This window comes from Eretmochelys imbricata, chromosome 7 (assembly GCF_965152235.1).
Source record: "Eretmochelys imbricata isolate rEreImb1 chromosome 7, rEreImb1.hap1, whole genome shotgun sequence".
NCBI classification, from domain to species: domain Eukaryota; kingdom Metazoa; phylum Chordata; order Testudines; family Cheloniidae; genus Eretmochelys; species Eretmochelys imbricata.
This window is the reverse complement of record NC_135578.1, coordinates 29,710,175-29,730,119: the sequence shown is the minus strand read 5'-3', so window position 1 is coordinate 29,730,119 and position 19,945 is coordinate 29,710,175. Positions and strand designations below refer to the sequence as shown.

The 19,945-nt window shown below is 56.4% G+C and overlaps 1 protein-coding gene across 4 annotated transcripts in view; it reads left to right on the top strand.

Annotated features, from left to right (window-relative positions):
* PACS1 (phosphofurin acidic cluster sorting protein 1) overlaps positions 1-19,945 on the top strand; it is a 104,102-nt gene that overhangs the window by 67,139 nt on the left and 17,018 nt on the right. The window contains exons 4-15 of one of the 4 annotated variants that reach the window (XM_077821070.1): positions 1,951-2,076; positions 2,362-2,506; positions 6,190-6,281; positions 6,964-7,044; positions 8,382-8,441; positions 9,376-9,536; positions 12,821-12,914; positions 13,909-13,989; positions 14,376-14,491; positions 17,198-17,336; positions 17,981-18,085; positions 19,355-19,461. In XM_077821070.1, coding sequence (XP_077677196.1) covers positions 1,951-2,076; positions 2,362-2,506; positions 6,190-6,281; positions 6,964-7,044; positions 8,382-8,441; positions 9,376-9,536; positions 12,821-12,914; positions 13,909-13,989; positions 14,376-14,491; positions 17,198-17,336; positions 17,981-18,085; positions 19,355-19,461 — 1,307 coding nt within the window. The remainder of the gene's footprint in view (positions 1-1,950; positions 2,077-2,361; positions 2,507-6,189; positions 6,282-6,963; positions 7,045-8,381; positions 8,442-9,375; positions 9,537-12,820; positions 12,915-13,908; positions 13,990-14,375; positions 14,492-17,197; positions 17,337-17,980; positions 18,086-19,354; positions 19,462-19,945) is intronic. The other 3 variants (XM_077821072.1, XM_077821071.1, XM_077821073.1) reach the window with 3 other exon arrangements.

Below are 19,945 nucleotides of genomic sequence, written 5' to 3'. Positions count from 1 at the left end.
CATCCTTTGGCAGTTTCCATCTCTTTTAGCAATTGAAAGTGTTTGCAGCCAGTCCTGGCCTGGGACAGGTCCTTGGAGCAGTTCTGAATGTCCCCTTCTTCCCTGCACTCAGCCAAAAGAGTGGCGTAGAAAGAGCCTTGTTATTTCTCATGTGGGATACTGTATCCTCCCTTTGTTTTTTTAAATACAGGCTCAAAATGGCAATGAAGCTTTTGCCACACCTCATTGGCCAGTGAATGCAAAGTACTGCCCTGGACTGCGTATCCTGGAGCTGTGTATTGTGCTCAGACATTGAGCATAACACATTTGTCTTCCTGGATTATTTCAAGGTGTTCATGACCTGTCTGATCCCTTCCTTAAAGCCTCTCTTGTGTAGCAGCTTTTGGAAGCTGCGATACGCTCAGAATAGCCATCCAGAACACTGCCTCTTTCAACAGTTGGCTTCCAGGCACTTCTTGAAATTAACTTGGTTTCTTTCAGGAAGAAGGTATAATCAGTGGGAGGCATGGGAAGGCAGGGAACTGTCAAGCAGGACTCCTGGGTTCTGTTCTTGGTTTTTGGAAGGGAATGTGAGCTAATGGGCAGAGCAGGGACTGAAATCCAGGAGTCGTGGGTTCTAGTCCCAGCTCTGCTATTCCTTCAGTTTGTCCTTGGCTCAAGGGTAAAATCACTGGCACTTCTAAAAATGCAGTTCTAAAGACCCATTTTCAAAAGTGATTTAGGAGCCCAAATCGGACTCAGTGGGATTTAGGCTCCTTAATCACTTTAGTGCTTTTGAAAACGTCATCTTTCAGTGCTGCAATTTTGCCACGTGTAAGATGGGAATAATTTACCTGCCTCCCAAAGAGAGAGGAGGATTAAAGTTCGTAGAGCACTTGGATTCCTGGAGGAAGACATGACAGGAGGGCAGAACGTTATTCCCCCTCCCTCTGTGCTTGGTCTCCCTGCGCAATGCTAGTTGCCATCTGCAAACCTAGCATGGGTTGTTTCCAGAGAAGACACTTCTGCTCACGTTGTTACTCATGCAGGTAGTGGCATGAGATTTTCCCATCCTCTTTCTCCTGCCAGTGGAGCTGCAGCCGCCCTGCCCCCGGACAGAACAGCTCACCCTCTGTGCCTGACTGTCCGCTGTGCTGCATAAATCCCTGCTTCCCAGGACAAGCAGTTACGAGCTCTGAGAATTGTAAATGTGTGCCCCTTATGGTCTTGTTGAGCCTTGGCTGCTGCTCACCATGCAAGCTGGATCCCACCAGGGGGCTGATCACCAAACAGGTGTGGACGGGATCTTAGATCCCACTTCCATGGCTTTGTCATACTAGCTCTGAGCACCAGCCCATGTAGCCTGGCCGCCTGCTTTTACTGATCAGACCAAGCACTGTGCCTAAGGTGGGAGCTGCTGTTTGGTGCCTGGGAGGAAGATGCACGAGGCTTTGCTACCCAGTGCTGTCCATGGAAGAGGGATAGGATGGGGGGATGCCTCCCTGAGCACTAGAGCTCTCCTCTGAACCCCTGGAAACATGAGATGTGATCATCATCGTAGCTTGGCCAATAAGCCTTCTCCTGAGCCTCAGAGGCTCCGCATGACCTGACAGGTCTTCCTCCAGTGGAAGCCGTGGCATGTATTGACCACCCTCTGCACGTCCGCTATAAGCAGGGCACCACGCTTCCTCCTGGCTACCTGCCAGCCTGGGCGAGCAAGTGTCCGCTAGGCCGGTCTTCAGCAGTGTGCCCGCACTCACCATCAGCCCGTGATGTGTGTTGGGAGAGTCTCTCTCTAGCAGGGCTGGACATGGGGTTTTTAGCAGCCTTCCTGAGTACCCCCATGGGAGCCCCCAGACAGATCTCTGCCCCCCACACCCTTGCACTGGGCCACCTGGCACCCCAAACATACTGGGCTCTCATGCGGCCCCCTGTTGTTGCTGCTCCCTTGACTGTCACTTGCCCTTGCAGTACCCCCACTTCCTGAAGCGAGATGCCAACAAACTGCAGATCATGCTACAGAGAAGGAAGAGATACAAAAACCGGACCATCCTGGGCTACAAGACTCTGGCTGTTGGGCTCATCAACATGGCTGAGGTGAGGAGGAGGAGGGAGGCCCCAGGAACGGCCATGGGGAAGAAGTGATTACATGTAACCTCCCCCCCTCTTTAGCTCAGGCAGAGGCAGAGTGCTGTGTCCCTAGGCTGGGCTCAGGGGTGGGACCTAGCCAGAGACACCTAGACCAGCAGAGCTGTCTCAGTCTTGTGTCAGCTTGGCCCATGTGGAGCCACAGTCTCGGTGTGGGTGATGGGCTCGGTAGTCTCAGTAGCCTCCTGCGGGGCCCGCTGGGAGTACATGCCACGTGGTGTCTCCCCTGCCCAGGTCATGCAGCACCCCAGCGAAGGAGCTCTGGTGCTTGGACTCCACAGTAACGTGAAGGACGTCTCTGTGCCCGTTGCTGAGATTAAAATCTACTCTCTGTCCAGCCAGCCAATTGATCACGAAGGGCTTAAGTCGAAACTGTCCGGTAAGGAGGGGACTAGTTTGGGGTGGTGGGGCTTGGGCATGGGGTGTCCAGAGGGGAAGTTCATTGGCTGCCGTGGAGCCAGCATCCCTAGGCAGGTGCACAGCTCGGTAATACTCAGTTAGCACAGCGAGCTGCAGCTATTGCCAAGATGGGGCCCAGGTGTTTTCGATCCTCTCCATTGAGCATGTGCCCCCCTCCCTCCTTGCTGGGAGAGGGGTGGGTGGCAGGGGACACTGTGCTGGAGGTGGTGCCTCCTTCAGATGAAGCAGAGCCAGTGTCCTGACCTGGTCATTAAAGTTCCTGAGGGAGTCACTTGCTGTCTGCTAGAACTGGGGTGTTGGAGCCAGTGTCCTGGCCAAACTCCACCAGGGGGAATTATGTTCTACCTCCCTAAATTCCCTCCCCGCTCTGCCTTTTCCCTGGGACCGAGAATTCTTTCCTTCCTGTCCTGAGCTGTTATAGAGTGTGGCTACACGTTCCTCCCCAGAGGGAGCTGCATTTCCACACTGTGGCAAAAACACTTTTCTCCAGAGGCTTGGCTTGACTAAAGTCTCAGAAGCAGAACAGATTTTTCTTGATCCCTGAAACCTACCAGCTGTAAAAGCCACATGCCTGCTGGTTCCATTCTGCATTGTACAGCTCTGCTAGTCTCTTGTATGCATGGTTGGAGGCAGTGCCTTAGAAAGCACATGGAGCCTCTTCAGTTACATTCTATCCCCGCGCAGCTACATGTGTTCCTGGTGCTTCTGTGGCACAGCTCAGGTGCGAACAGCAGCTGGCTGGGCATCAGCCCCCTCTTGGTTACCTGTACAGCGATTCAGTCTCGGGTTTTAATGTGTTTAATCTGCAGAAGTGAAGGCAAAACCCTGCTCAGGGCCCAGTTCCACCATGTCCATTCGCATCAGATCTTGTTTGAACAATGGAGACTAATTCCTTCCAACACGGCTATATTTAGCCCTGCGTCTTGGAATCCTTCCGTTTATGATACTGTCGTGGATGGCTGCCTAGGCAGTAAATCTGGTTGCCAGGGAAACTGATGGAGATGCAGGCTCTGTGTTGGATTTATTTTAATATTTGGGTTTATTACCAGTAACTGCGTGACCCGACAAGGGAAGGCAGTGGGCACTGATGGGGGGCGGGGGCACCTGTTAATCTGGAAATCTGCACCCTTTCCTGTCTGGCATATTGAGGCAAATAGAAATCAGTCCAGGTCTCTCATAGACAGAGCCTAAGTTCCTCTGTGGTGGCAGAATTTAGTCTTTGCCACAGAATCGTACTCTTTTATCTAGCTTTCATTAAAAACAAATCTGTGCAGTTCTTATGGTTGCTCCACGTGTGAAGGATGTAGTAGTGTCTGCCTTAGTCTGCAGGCAGCCTGAAACAAGCATCATCAAATGGAACCTCATTCATCTCAACAGGATGTTAACTCTGAAGCATACCGATGACAATGTACATGTCAATATGGTTAACAATTTAGCTGCTGAGCATATTAGTGGAGATATCCCCCCAGTGTGTATGTGGTGTGTGTGCCACACCCCTTGGCCCTATCTTCTAGGAAGTCTGGATGTGTGTGTGTGTGTGTGTGTTAATGCTCGTAAAGTGCTGTGAGAGCCTCCAATGAAAGGCACTAAAGAGGGGCCAGGCTTGTTGCTGCAAAGGGAGAGGTGGTTCTACTCTGCTAGATTGCGTGAGGAAACAGGAATGTAAATATTGTGAGCCATGAAATCCTCTCTCTCAAACTCCAGCACCAGCTGCTCTTTGTCCTTGAGTGGGAATTTAAGCAATTATTTTATTTTAATAGTGTCCAAGGATGACTCCCCACCCCCAAAAGACACTAACCAGATACAAATAACTGTCTGTCAAATAATGGGAAATACCAGATGGTCCCAAAGGGAGTGCAGGGAGCTGTTTGCAGCTCAATAATCAGCACAGTTCCCAAGTTCATCAGTCAGTCCATGGCCAGCTCCTCTCAGATGTTGGGCTGGCTCCATATTCCACACTTCTCCACACCCTGCACAGAGCGACTGTTCTCTAGTCATTGGATGCAGGCAGGGCTGCAATCAGAAGGGCTATGGGCTGCTATGGGCCATGGGGATGCTGTCTTTGGACATGACTGAAGGAGAGGGGCAGAGGAGGATTGACTGGGCATGTGCTAGTTTATTTGCTCCTTTAGGGCGTTTGAAAGGATTCTTTTGCTTTTACCTTAGATGTATCAGGGATGGCTGTTCCCTGGGGTTTTGAGACCCCAAAGAAGCTGCCTGGGAGCTTTCTCATCCCTTAAATGAAGTGGGGAGGGGTTGAATCTTCAACAGACTTTATTTTCTACCAGCTGTTCATCCAGTGGAAGGCTGGTCTGGTGGCTCAGCACTTGCCTAGGAGACCTGGGTTTGACTCCCTGGGCCACCTTGAGTAAGTCCCTTATGGTAACTGTGCCTAAGTCCCATTTCCAAACACGACTTAGGGAGCTTGAGTCTCATTGAAAGTCACTGGGATTTAGGTGCCGAAGTGCCCGAGTTACCGTGGAAGGAAGGCCTTACGTGCCGAAGTAAAGGATGGGGATACATGTCTCCAGGAGCTCAAGCTATTTAGCTTAATAAAGGGAAGGTTCAGGAGTGACTTGGTCTGTAAGCTCCCACGCGGGGAACAGAAATTGGCTAATGGGCCCTTCAGTCTGGCAGACAAAGGTCTAACAAGAGCCAGGGGCTGGAAGTTGAAACTAGATGAATTCAGACTAGAACTAAAGCATACATTTTTCATAAGGAGGGTAATTAAGTATTGAAACAACCTGCCACGGGCTGTGTTGGATTCTCCATCACTGGTAATTCTTAAACCAAGGTTGTCTGTTTTCCTAACAGCTCTGCTCTAGTTCAACCAGGTGTTGGTGCAGAGAAGCCCTGAGGCCTTGGCTATGCAGGAGCTCAGACTAGATGACCACAATGGTCCCTTCTGCCCTTACAGTCTATGAATCTAAGCCACTCAAATGTGACCCTTCCCTCGGTGCCTTGGTTTCCCCATCCCCCCAGTTGGGTCACTAATCCGGCTTTTCTTCAGCCTCTTGCCTGTTTAGACTGTAAGTCCTTCGGGTCCTAGCTCCCCTGGTGTCTGTGCCACCCCCCAGCAGAGCAGGGCATCCAGGCACTACTGTGGCACAACCCAGCTTTCGAAAGAGTCGGCATAAAAGGCCTTCTCAAGCAGACCTGCCTCGGTGAGTCCCATGGTGCCGGAGCCCTCTTAGCTCTCCGGTCACCCACAGAACCTTCCAGGGTAGCCGAGGTCTGAATTTCTAATGGAAAGCCAAGCCACTAAAGCCTCTCTCGTCTATATTGTGCATGACCAAAAAAGGACACACGCTTCTCTTTCGGATCACCCTTAAAACTGAGTCCTGACCACTCTGTGGCTACATATGGCCGCGTGGTATTTTCCACTAGAGAAGGCGTGTGCTTGTCTGATGGTGGAGAGGCCCAGTGCCGGCTGCCTGCTATCCCATCTGTAACGTAGGCCAGGCTACACAGAGACTAGGGCTCTGGCTGGACTGCACTGCCCTGGAGGACTAGTCTGCACTGCTGAGCACGCTCTGACCTGCTAGGCTGTGATGTGTGGTGTCCTGGACCCTATGCGAATTCTGCTGACAGTGCTAAGCTCTCAAGCTGGACTTCCAGCCTAACCCCAGCTGTGTCTTCCAGATCGGTCCCCTGACATCGACAACTACTCGGAAGAGGAGGAGGAGAGCTTCTCCTCGGAGCAGGAGGGCAGCGATGATCCCCTACACGGACAGGTAACCCCGCACCTCCCCCTTCCCAGTCTGCTGCCCCCTCAGAGTGCTCAGGGCAGAGCTCCATTGTAAGGCATTACAAAGCAATAGGCTGGCTGGGCCTGGCTGCCTCCATTTGCAAACCCCTCTTTCCATGGGTTCAGGCTTTCCTCCAGTCCTGATCTCTCCGCAGCAGGGGGGGTTTTCACCTGGTTTCTGCCTTTAACCCTCCCCAGCCCCGTTTACTTCAGTGGCTGAATCAAGGCAGAGACGAGTGCCCCCAGCGAGCTCTGAAAAAGATGCTAAGTAGCTCCCCCTTCCAGCCTGCACCTCTGGGGGCAAAGGGAGCAAGAGGTGGTGCTGTGCAAGCCAGGCTGGGAGCTGGCTCTGGGAGCCATCCCCCTTTGGGAAGGGAGGGGAGAGGCAGACAAGCTGCAGAGCAGCCTCCCTTTGGGATCTAGCTGAGGACTGTGGACTCCAGGCCACTGATCCCTTGGCTGGCTGCCCCAAGTGGTCACCTATGACTGGGCTGCTGCTAGAGGCAGCCTATGTGGAACTGTACCTGCCTGGAGCTGAGCTGCTGTGGCCCGAGGACCAGGGAGATCCTGGTTAAGAGAGCTAGCTATGGCAGTGTGGCCAGGCTTCCATAGCCCCAGGGCCTGGGGGTATTATTTCTCTGAATGTGCTGTCTCCCCTGCCCCACAAGGACTTATTTTACGAAGATGAGGATCTCCGGAAGGTGAAGAAAACGAGGCGGAAACTGGCCTCGGCCTCGGCAATCACTCGGGTGAGTGTGTTCTGCGGGTGCACTGGCTGGCTGGTCGCCTTCTGGCTCCAGTCTGGTGCGAGGCCTGGTGCATGCCGGCCGGGCCAAGAGGGTCTCTGAACTGGTCATAAGCAGCCTCCGGGGGGACTGGATGGCTCTGGGACTTGGGATGGGGCAGAAGGAGCCATTCGCCTCTCTAAGTGACCGCTATTCAGCACATTCAGACACGCTGCTGGGGGAGCTATGCAGCGGCAATCTCCAGAGCTGTCAGGCTGTCCCCTTTCCACCGCACTGTCGCTTGTCCAGGCGTGGCTGTTTGACCTAAGCTGTGGCTGGGAAGCTCTGCCCTGTCTCCTAGGAACTGGCCTGCAGTAATGCTGCCTCTCACCATGCCCTGCTCAGAAGGCAGTTGCCAGAGCTGCTTGCATGCCTCTCCTTTAACACCTAGCTGTTATAACCGCCTCTGAGCTGCATGCAGCTGCTATGCCTGCTTTCAGCCTCGCCATCTCGCACAGTGAGCTTGGCTGGTTTGCAAGCTAAGCAGGCTTGCTCTGGGCTAGACCTCCGGAGGATGAGCCAGAGGTGCAGCGTGGAAATGTGTGGGTGACTCAGGAGGAGTAGTGCTCCCCTCTGGGTTGGTACTAACCCCAGTGCACCAGCATGGTGCTAGGGAGTGCTGTGCTTCACTCTGCATGTTCCCTATGTCCAGCCCTGCATCAGGTTTGGAAACTGGTGGACTTTGAACTGTCACTTAGGGCAGCATTTCTCAACCGCGGCCACTGTGGCACCCAGTGAGTTCTCCACTTTCCCAGAGGCGGTGGGGCTCAGGCTTTGGGCTTCAGCCCTGGGGTGGCAAGGTGGCAGGCCCCAGGCTCTGGCGGTGGGGCTTCAGGTTCTAGCCCGCTGCTGCCTCCCCTGGCCTCCCATCCAGGGTTTAATTTGTCCCCAGGCTTGCCAGGGCAGAGTAAGTCTGCTGTGGAATGTGATACTTGTATGTTTGCTAATATCACTTTTCACAACGGTCTTACTAGCTAGCAATAAATAAATGACCATGATTTGGACGTGTATATGTGCATATTTGTTTGTTTTTCCTAAAATTAATCAAGTATTTTAGGAAAAAGTGTGAAAGTGGCCACCAGCAAAAGTTGGTGGCCGCACTCAGAGGCCACCAAAAAATTTGTCCTGAGAACCCCTGATTAGGGTAACTGGGATTATCTGTGGGGCAATGTGATATTCTCCTTCCATTGGCCCCTCAGTCGCGCCTACAGCAAAGGCCTGCACCCCCTCATTGGGGCCCCTGATTCCTGTTCCCTTTCTTGGTGTCACTGTAACGAGTCAATGGCACCGTTTCTTCACAGCAGCCAAATATAAAGCAGAAGTTTGTGGCTTTACTGAAGAGGTTCAAGGTGTCGGATGAGGTAGGTGCAGCCCTTCCCTGTCTTGTTGCAAATGCCTTCGCTATTTCCGTGGTCTCTTGTTGGTAGATGGGCTGTGATCCAGATCAGGTGAAATGCATCCCTCATCACTGTTCTTCCCTCCTCCAGATGAATGGCAGTGTGAGCTCAGAACTCAAGTCCTTCAATGGTTTGTCTCGTTTTTGTTGTTGGAAGGAAGGGGAGTAGGGTCTAGTGGCTAGAGCAGAGAGGGGCTGAGAGCCAGGACTTCCGGGTTCTGTCCTAGTTCCTCCACTGAGTCATTCATGGCAAATCCCATCACTTCTGTGCCAGGTTCTCAATCCCCTGCTCTAATCATGAGGCCATCTCTCCCTCCCACACTCCCCTTCCAGCAGTCTGACCTCTGTTACCAGTTACCCCCAGCTCCAACCTCTGGACCCCATTTGTCTCAGAGCTGCGGATAGAACCCGGGGGTCCTGAATTCCAGCCCCCCTATTCTGACTACAAGATCCCTCTTCCCCTCAACCTTCTAACAACCAAAGGATCAGGAGGTGAATGAGACTAAGTAGGGGCCCCTCCTGCTTCATGGGCTAAAGCAGCCGTGTGCTGCTGGGTGTTAGACATGCCTGTGAGAGCAGTGTAGTCCATCATCTGCCTCGGAGGTTTCTTGGAACTCTTCCTGAACCTTCGGTGATAGCCGTTCTCTGACATGGGATCTGGGACTGGCCGGGCCATTGCTCTGTGGGTGACTCTCGATGTTCTCTGGGAGATGTCAACCGACAGCTGATTGGTGGGGTGTTAGACCCTTGACATGCCATTGGCTGGGGAAGGAGAGCCACGAGCAGGAGGAGGTCCTTCAGGCTTCTTCTAGCACTCACTCCCGTGGGCTTCCACAAAATATGCAGTCTCTACTCCGGGTTGCCTGGCCCTGGTCTAGTCTGGAGTCTCCTGCCCGCAGGTTGGCTTTGGCCTGGAGCACGTCTCCAGGGAGCAGATCCGAGAGGTGGAGGAGGACCTGGACGAGTTGTACGACAGCCTGGAGATGTACAACCCCAGCGACAGTGGCCCGGAGATGGAGGAGACGGAGAGCATCCTCAGCACGCCCAAGCCCAAGCTCAAGTGAGTGCTGGCAGCACGGTGAGCGACAGCTGCAACAGGGAGTGAACCTGGGCTGGTGGGACCCATGGGACACGGCAGCTGCTCCCAGCTCTGCCACTGCCTTGCTGAGTGAACTTGGGCAAGTCGCTTCCCTTCTCGGTGCCTCAGTTTCCCCTCCCACCTTCTCCTGGTCTCATCTGTTTAGACTGAGAGCTCCTCAGGGCCATGGCTAGTATCTTGCCACACATTTTGTGCAGCATCTGGCGTAGCAGGGTCCTGATCTTGGCTGGGGCCTCCAAGCACTCTTGTAATACTACTGATAGTGTGGGCTGGGGGACTAGGAGTCAGGGCTCTGGGAGTCTCTTCCCATATGACATTGATGCAGCAAGTATCTACAGTGCTCCGTGACTGTCTGTGAAACACTGTTGTTATTTACACTGTGGTAGCTCCCAGAGGGCCCAGGTTCATTGTGCTGGGTGCTGTATGAACCTGTAACATAGATGCGCTCCCTGCCCTACAGAGTTCACAATCCAGCCATGAGACTAGACAGCAAGGGGAAGGGAGCACAGGGTGCCCCTGAGATGGTTGAAAACTATTGTAATTCTCCATGAGTGACAGTGTAAGTCTCCACAGTGCTTTAGGAAACAGCTGCATTGAAGTGCAGCTAATTCTGGGGTGGAGCGCAGCCGCTGCTGTGTCAGTGACATAAGGGTGCATGTTGGCTAAGGACACTAGAGGGGAAAAGGGCCCTGCATCTCAACTGCACATTCAGAGCCCCCCATCCAACAAGCCTCATGGAAACTACCCAAATGGGCTGAGACTCAGGATCTCCGTTAGTACATCCATCCAGTCTGGAATCAGAGCGCTGATGCTCTAGGGCTCTTCCCCTGCAGCTGAGACTGGTGTCACATGCCTTCCCCTGGGAACTGAGGATTAATTAGGATTTGTGCAGCCCTTGGAGATGCCTGGATGAAAGGAGTGATCTGTTCAGCTAGGTTGTTTCTCGCCCTGCTTTGCTCATGCATGCCAGCCACTGCTGCTGCAGACCCTTCTCCTGAGGGTGTCCCCCCCCTCAACACCCCACCCAGTCCCCCCCTCAACATCACAGTCTATAACACCTCTACCGCACCTGCCCTCACAAGCCCTTGGGCACTCTGAGAGGCTGCCTGAACAGGATTCCTGCCATCTGCCTAGAGCTATGGCTTCAGTCACGGTGCTTCACAGACCCCAGTAAGGAGCTCATTCCTTTGCTCTCACCATTAGACACACCTCCCCTCCCAAACCTGGGAACAGAGCCCAGGATTTCTGGCTCCCAGCACCTCTGCTCTAACCCCTACACTCCCCTCCCCTCCAAGAGCTGGGGATAGAGCCCAGGAATCCCCATTGCCAGCTCTGGTCTGGTCTAACCCACTGGACCCCAATCACTTCCCGTAAGTTGGAAGAGAACCCAGGAGTCCTGGCTCCCAGCCCTGTGCCTTACCCACATGGCGGTCTGTGGGGAGTGCAGTTCCATCGCAGGGGGCATGGGGGCCCTTCTCCAGCATTGCCAAATGGGCTGGGAGCTGCTGTTGCTGAGAGGTTGATCAGGGGCTGTGGAAAACCGGCTCCTTAGATCACGGGCCACATTCGGTGTGAGTCACAGCCAAGGCCAACATCGCACGTGCTTAATCAGGCACCAGTAGCAATCTGAGGCCCCCCCCCCACCCCTTCCCAAAGCAAGTGTGGGCTGCCAGTCCAGCCCTACCAATAACACACCATCTCCTCCTCCCGCACCTGAGCTGTGCTCTGTTCTCCCCCACAGAGCACAGCCAGTGATCTCGCCCCCCCAGGCTCTGGTGCTTGCTGCCCCCGCGCTGCCCAGCTCTCAGCATCACTGTAGCTCCTCATGTCCCTCGCTGCTCTGATCCAGCCCTGGCATAGCACCACAGCCCCGGCGAAGGGCTGCGCGGCTCTCCTAAACGCCAGCCTGGCTCTGATTGGCCCGAACTGCATCCCTGACGCCAGGCCGCTCCCTAGGGCTGCCGCGAGCCAGAGCTTGAGATGGACTTGCTGGGCTCAAGGCCTGGTGGGGTGGGGTTCAAACACCGGATCAGGAGCACTGAGCTGTAGCTGACTGTGCAGAAGCTTTCGGCCACACACAGGCTACAACAGGGGACGAGGTGCTGGATCTCCTGGTTCTGTCCTGCCCCAGTCTTGCCACCCAAGGGCCTTGGCATCTGCGCCCTTCCCCTCTCTGTAGCTCGGCTCCCCCATCTCCTGGGGAAGGCATGCGAGATGGATGGCTTGTGTACGTTTCTCCCAGAGACTGGTGTGACTGAAGCTGTGAATGGAAGCCAGGATACCAGGCCGCCCGGATGTAAGAGAAGGCCTTGTTGCGATTTAGCTGTAACCCATTCCCAGACGTTGCACTGGGTTGTGGGAAATCGCTGCAGCTTTTGCGTTTGGACTCGTATTGGTTTCACACTGGTGCAATGGGGTTAGCGCTCCCAGTAAATGGACCAATGCGAGTCGAACGGAGAGAAGCCAGGCCTAGCCCAAACCAGCCTTGCAGGCTTGTGTGCTGACTGAACTCCTGCAGGGTGTTATGGTACTGCAGCTCTGTGGGTGGCCCAGGACTCAGGCTAACCTGACGTAGGCCCCTCTGGTACCAGAGCAAGGCTGATCGGCGCACTCGCGTGGTGTCAGGGAGATCAGTGCAAATCCCCACACGGACACACTCTGATCTCGGTTTGAATTAACCCTGTTCCCAGTCGACTTGAGCTGCAGCGTTCACAGGGCCTTTGGCACCAGGCTAGCTGGAGCGGTTTCAGTTCGGTCTGTAAGTGACGCCGTCTCAGCTTTCTCACGCAGACGAGGCCTGCTGTGTGTCTGCCCAGCCCCCAACCTTCCCTGCTTGGAGCTAGGAGGGGCCCAGCAGCACTGCAGCGTTTCCAGGGAGAGAGGCCCCTGGAGAGAGCCCCTTGTGGGTAAGGTGAGCCTGTCGCTCCAAACCAGGCTGGGCGTTAGATGCTCCGTAGCGGAGATGGTGCCAGGAAACCTGGAAGGGACGGGAAGCCCTGCGCTAGCATTGATTGCTGTGCCAGTGCGGAGTGCCTCTTGCAGAGCCGTGCAAACCGTGGGAGGAAATGGGTCTTTAAATATCAGCCAAAGTCTCCGCCGTGCAGGCTGGCCCATAGGCACTGAAATACGCCCGGGATTCGCGCAGGCCGTCCCTGGGGCTTGAATCCCTCTAACCCTCTCCTCGCCCTGGGCCAGGGTCTGCAGAAGCACTTTGTTCCCTGATCCACTGCATCTCTCCCTGCTAGGCCTTTCTTCGAAGGGATGTCTCAGTCCAGCTCCCAGACAGAAATTGGAAGCCTTAACAGCAAGGGGAGCCTGGGCAAAGATGCCACCAGCCCGGTGAGTCATCGCACAGGGAGGGAGTGGGTCTCGTGTTCCAGCTGGGGGTGCCAGACGTAGTGGGCCCATGTGGGGGCCCATGTGGGTCTGGCTGCGTGGTGATTCGCAGCTGGTACGTGTCACGCTGAGGCTCGGACCTCGACTTCCAACGCATGTGAATGCAGTCGCAGGATCTCTGCTGGAGCCAGGTGGCTGCGGGAGTGCTGGGCACGGACAGGTGCCATCTCCTCCCTGAGCACTGCTGAACGGCCGCGTGCCGCTTGGCCTGGGGACTGGCTGAGGCAGAGCAGCGTGGCCTGTCAGTGCAATGGGCAGCTGCCTGTGCCTCGTAGTCACTAAAATCTTAGCCAGCACCTATCCTGGCCAGTTGGAACTGCCCCCCAATCCTCCCTCAGTCCAGGCAGCTTTGGTGCACAGAAGGGCAGTGGGGCCTCCCCTTTGGCACCACGGTGCTCCCCAGCTCCTAGGCAGAGTTTGCTTCCTGAGAGCCCGGCACATACAAACTGGGTTTTCTAACACCAGTGTTTGTAAAAGGCCAAGCTGCTTCTTATCAGCATTGATTATCTGTATTCGGCAACATACAATACCCCCACTACTGGCCAAGCCCCCGGTGTGCTAGGTGCTGTACGAACACTGAGAGCTGCCAGTCCAGTGTCAGCCAGAAGCCGGCTGGTGGACACAGGCAGACGGGCAGTGAAGCCCAAGGAGGCCATGAAGCGTTCCTGCTCAGCACAGTGGCAGTGCTGCCAGGGGATGCCCGGAGTGCGCCTGGCCCTTCATACCTTGCCCAAAGAGCTTCACTGTCTCGACGGAGCACTCAGCCAAGGGGGACAGGACTCCAGGGGATGAACTGGGAAGCACTGTTGGGTCCTGGCTGGGCCAGTGGCTCTGAGCAGCGGCCCTTGGGGTGGCTGAGGAGGAGTGAGCGCAGTAGGGCAGTGTCTGCCCCAGACCTGTAAACCCCCCATCCTTCTGCCCTTGGCTGGTTTTTCAGATGGACGCAGCCGTCGGGGACAAGTTGAAACCTTCGCGGAATAAAAACCTGGACGACAGCCTCAACGAAATAGACACCCTGGTAATATGCCCCAGCCACGCTGGCTTGCTCTCCCCTCGGTGCTCTGCCTGGCTTAGGAGCTGAAGCAAGGGGGACATGGCACGTACAGGCCCCTCCCTTTTGGGGGAGCTCACATGCCCAAGGTAACACCCTGTGCTGGTGCCCGTTTGCCCCAGGAGGCAGCATGGCCTAGTGGGTAGAGTGCCAGGAAGCTGAGCTCAGGATGGGGGCATACAGCCCCTCTGATAATGGAGCCCAATTTGTCTCAAGTTGGCACCTCCAGTCAGTGGCTGCTTGGTACGACATAGTCGGTGGCTTTTGGCTGCGAACTGTCCCCCGCTAGGGCCCCAGCTGCTGATGGCCAGAAGGAGCTCTGGAACCTCCTCGTTCCCTTTCCATGTCCGTAGGAAGCGAGCGAGCAGGACACGTTCGGAGACTCCAGCACCACGTTAGTCATCCCCGAAAAAGTCAAGACGCCTATGAAGAGCAGCAAGGGGGAGCTTCAGAGCATGGCATCACCCAGGTAAGCTGCCTGCTTTGAAACCAGGGATGGGAGACGTGGATTGCATAGAACAGCAGGTGACTGCCTCTAGGGGCACTGGCTCCAGGCCAGCCCAGGGCAGGGCTTGGCTGGCTCAGAGGGCAGAGAATAGGTCATTTCCCTTTCCCCTTTAGAGAGTTGGCTTCTAGCCAGGCTGATAGCTACCAGCCATTGCTCCCCTTCCGTGACCTGTCTTGATGTAGCTCTTAATAGACAGGTTCCACCTCCTTGTCCGTTCCCAGGCGGGCCCTTTCCCCAGTGCTCTGCAGGGTTGGGGTCAGATTCTGCTCGACACCCAGGGAGGAGGCTCCTTCACCTCACAGCCAGTGGAACTCGATTTCTCTTATTGAACTGGTTTATTGAATTCTCCCTGAGCACAGGCTCTCTGCGGGCGTTACTTGAACTGTCACTCCAGCCCCAAAATCCCAGGGGCACGCATCCCTCGCTTGTCATAGGTCACTGATGTCGCACACTAGCAGGCTGGGGGATGAGATCACCAGGATCAGTGGGGTTTGCCCCTCGGAGGCAATCCCTGCTTTGCGCTCTCCAATGAGTTGCCCCTGAACTGGAGCGGTTCAAAGCAAACTGCTGGTTACGGCCCTGCCGAGATTCCCCGCCAGAACAACCTGGTGTGTTGCACCTGAACAGCCTGAGACCCTCCCAGAGAGAAAGGGGATGTTGCAGGAGTCAGGAGGCCTGGGTGGCATCTCTGGCTCTGCCCTTGGAATGTGTGGTTTTCACTAAGTCGCCTCAGTTTCCCCATATCAGGTGTTGGGCGCTCAGAGGACTGTGTGGCATTTTGCATCCAGTACCCAGCATTAGGCATCTTCCCCTGGCTAGGGGTTTCTGGTCCGGTCTGCTATTGCCCATTCCATCCCAGGCCAGGGAGGGTGGCGATGCCTTATGGCTCTGAGCCTCCAGCACTGGATGGTCTGTGGGCAATCTCGATGTGGCTGTATTTGAACCTTTGACTGTGTGGTGTCGGGCCCCCATCCCGTCCCCGATATTCCCTGTGGGTACTGGGCCTCTTCCGCTGTGAAGGCAGTGGGGCCGTGCCGGAGCTGCACTGAGTGAAAGATTGGATCCACATACCTGGTGTGTTCAAATGTCCGTACGTTCCCAATGGAAACCTGCCCCATCTGCCTCCTGCTTTGCTTGGAGACGCTATGGACAAAAGTGCAGCTTCAGCGTGCGACGCAGGCTCGCTGTGCTGGCTCCTCTCCCAGATGCTATGGGGGCGGGGACGACACCATCAATACCCCTCCCCCCCCCCCATTTGTCTTAGTGCTGAAGCAGTGCCTTCTTGGAGCAAAGCACCAGGCTGCTTTGTCCTGGAGTTAATGCCTTTGCTTAATTGCTGCCAGGTGGCAGCAGAGGCGGCTGTGTCCTCGGGCTCCTGGGAGCGCTGCCGCTTCATTCAGGCCAGGCTCCAGATCAGATCTGCTCGGCTTACAAGCGAAAAGCTCTTGTTTCCCGCCTGCCAGCACTGCAAGCCCCCGGCTTCCCGCCTCCAGCAGGGGAGAGTCTGAACTTCTTGGGGGGGGGGGGCACGAGCTGGTTAACATTCCACCTCTCCTCCCCCAGAGCTGGGCTGGCTCTCGGGCACTAACAGAGCTCTAGTTCAGCTGGCTGGGCTGGCCCCCGGTGGGGAGCTCAGACGGTATGATCAAACCCGGCCCTTCCTGCCTTTACTTGTCTGAATCTAGGAGCAAGGACTAAAACCATATTCTAGTCAGTGGTGGAAGAGCTGGGCCTCCAGTACCCAAGCTGGGCTGTGCAGTCAGGTGGGACCATCTGAGCCAAGGTCACGTTTCAGGGGAGCGGCACACTCTGGGAACTGACAAATATCCCTTAGCAGTGCGGTGGCAGGGTCTAGTGGTTAGAGCAGGGGACTGGGAGCCAGGACTCCTGGGTTCTAGCCCCAGCTCCATGGTTGGGAGTGTAGGCTGGAGAGGGTGCCAACCTCATCCCACAGGGGCCTGGGCTGGAGAGCATGCCCTTCTTGCCCTACTGAGGGAGGAGGGTGTGGGCAGGAGTGTGGAGCTTTGTGCTCTGAACTGACCATGTTCTGGATCCCGCGGCCCCCCATGATGCTTTGTTAGCTCGTATGTCCAAGGCCTGCACAGTATGGTCTTCGCCCTCCAGGAGAGATGCCAAACCTGCCAGCCATTGGCGGGCTCTGCATTCCTGTGGGGATCGAGCCCCAACACCTAGCACAGCCCCCTCTGCTGCTCTGAGATTGCTGCAGGAATCTGGATCATGGGAGAGAGCCCTCTGAACTGGCTAGGAGCCCGCCCTGGATCCGCTGCTAGAGGAGGAGACCCAGCCCGCCCCTGGGGTTCCCTCTCGGCCTGTGCTGGCTACAGACTGTACATGGGCTCTCCCTGTGTCTAACCAGCCTACCCAGTCCTGTTTGTACCCAGCAGCATTGCTGAGCTCCCGCTCTTGGCAATGTGCCAGGAAGCCCAAGTCACATGGCCATGCCACTCTGTCCCCTTGCCAGCGGGCAAGTGTTGTCCTGGTGCAAACGCTCACAGGAGCCCCAGGGCGTGGCTTAGACCTGAGCGGGGCCTGTGTGTGTATCTGCAATCAGAGACCCTGGTGCGTGGGGGAAGGACCCTGCTCTCCCATGGATGCTATGCCATGCCGGGGAACCAGGCCAACAGCACTGTCCTTTGTATGCTGCAGCAGAATGGAAGGTGCAGCGCACACGCCCCGGCAGAAGAGAAGCACTCCGCTGAAGGAGAGACAGCTCTCCAAACCCCTGAGCGAACGGACCAACAGCTCGGACAGCGAGAGGTCCCCGGACCTGGGCCATAGCACACAGGTGATGTGAATGCAACCCCAGGCACTGTTCTATGGGGGGTGAGCCCAGCCTGCACCACCTACAGCTGGGAGCTCATCACACAGTCGGTTGCCTGGGAGTCCTCTACGGAGAGCCAGGGGCTGGAATGAGTGACATCAGTGGCATCAGGGGGTGCAGTGCTGCGGGGAGCAGAGGCGGGTACTCAGTAGGGGGCACTCTCCCTTGGGTCAGTCCTGGCTCCAGTGCCCCAGCGCGGCACTAGGGGAGACTTTGTGCAGTAGCTTTCCATCTTCCTGACGATCTGTACAGTTGTGTCCTGCCCGCTGGCACTCAGCACATATCCCAGGCACTGTGTATAACAGAGCTAGATCCCGTGTCCTGGCCACATTCTAGTTCAGCTAATGGATTTACCTCTCTGAACTCCCCTTGTAGGAGTTGCCTTCCCTCCTCTTCCTACCAACGCGGGCTGTGGGGGGCAGCAGGGGCCTTGAGGCAGGTGGCTGGATACACAGAGCTGAAGGAAAGGCAGGGGACTGGGCTCCGGGTAACAGCACCAAAGGAGAAGCAGCTCACCAGGGGAACCTCCAGGGTTCTGGCCCAGCCCAGTGTGTGTTGCCTGTGCCCTGCCAAGGCTTAGCCCTCCCCTCACCCTCCCTCCCCAACAGATTCCTCGCAAGATCATCTATGACCAGCTGAACCAGATCCTGGTGTCAGACACGGCCCTGCCCGAGAACATCATCCTGGTGAATGCGGCCGACTGGCAAGGCCAGGTAAGGAGGCCGGCCCTGGGACGGGACCCTGCAGGTGCTGCTGGGCAGGGTGGCAGTGACCCATGGAGACGAGGCCCCTCTGTTTCCCTGTCTTCCGCTGACATGCCTCAGCCCTGAGCGAGGGGATGGGGCCTGTCCCCCGCCCTGCCAGTCTCTGGGCTCTGCTGCCATCCAGTGCCTGCCTTTTCCAATGCAAACTGAGCCACAGCTCGGGTCACCCGGGCCCTTGGAGCCCTGCTGCCCTGGGAGTGGAAATGGCTGCTCCGCAGAGGGGCCGTTGGCCGTGTCGCCTGGACCCAGCCTCTGCGGGGAGCCATTGCAGGCAGCGGGGCCTGTTGGGTGGTGCTCCGGTCTGTGCGAGCAATGGGAGTGCAGGGCATTGCCTGGGCTGAGCTGAGGAGGGGGCTGAATGGGAAGGGCCAGGGGGCGGGGCCGGGTTGGCTGCCCACAGACATTTCCCTGCAGGTGAGCGTTAATGCTGCTGCTGTGACTGCATGGCCGAGTTTGAATCCCATCTGAGCATCCCCCTTGACCTGGCGTGGAGTCTCCCCAAGCTGTGGCTATAGGTGGACTGGAAGCTCTGGGGCGGATGCTGATCTTTCCCAGTCCGGACCAGGGCAAGCGTGTGATCTGTCGGCTCTGGGTCTCTGCGTGTCCCTCGCTAGCCCTCCTCACTGCAATGCCAAACACCTCTCGAGGCCTGTCCTCCTGCCCTGGACGGTGGCACCCCCAGAGTACACAGCACCCTCCGGATCGCAGCTGACAGGCCCACTCTTGTTTGCACGCTCAGCGGAGAAACCAGGGCTGTGTAGCCTTGACTTCTCTCCCCCCGCCCCCAAGCAGGTCCCTCACTGGAGCCTGTTGCGTGGGCATTGTAGGCAACATGCCTCTGCGAGCCATGAAGGGGAGTCTTGACTTGCCTTGATCTCACACCTGAGATTGCCAAGCCCCAAGCAAACCAGCCTCTGCTGCCCCACAGCTGCCACTTCCCACTCACTAGGCAGCCACAGCGCTCCCGGCCCTTGGCAGTCTGGAATGAACACACGCCCCATGGCCATTGCCACCTGTCCTGCCTGTGCCCCGCTTAGCCTGCCAGCCCTCGGCAGCAACAGCCAACCGGCGCAGGGAGGGGCAGGCTTACCCACCTGTCCCCAGGGACTCTGGTTGCTAAACACAGAGGGGGAGTATTCGTGGCAGGTGTTGTAACAGATCGCTTTGCTCCCATACACACGGGCGTGCTGTGCTCACCTTTCCTCCTCTCCTTGCCAGTATGTGGCCGAGCTGCTTCGGGACCAGAAGAAGCCAGTCGTGTGCACCTGCTCCACCGTGGAAGTACAGGCTGTCCTGTCTGCTGTCCTCACCAGGATCCAGAGATAGTGAGTAAAGGATGGTGGCCCTCTGGTCCCTGCGCCGGGGGCAGATGGTTTCTGTCGATATGGGTATGGTGGAGTTGCTCTATTAGCTAACCCTGCCATGAGTTATGAGTCAGCTCTCACAAGCTAAGCAGGGTGGGGCCAGATCAGTGCTTGGAAGGGGAGGCCACTAGGCAAAACCAAGGTGTGGCATGAGTGTTGTGGGAGGTTCATTAGAGGGCACTCTCCTCTTGGAGTTGACAACAAACCAATGCCCCAGTGTGGGGCTAGGGGGTGCGGTGCTGCAGGAAGGGGGGCAGGAGCTCAATTGGGGGTGCTCTTCCCTCACAGTCAATGCAGGCCCCAACACCCCAGCATGGCACTAGGAGGAGCTGTGCTGCAGGGAGCTGGGTGGGGGACTGAGCAGGGGGTGCTCTCCTCCAGGCTAGTCCTGGTGCCAGTGACTGAGCGGTAGTTGGCAGTGTGGTAAAGTAGGAGGAAGGGCTGT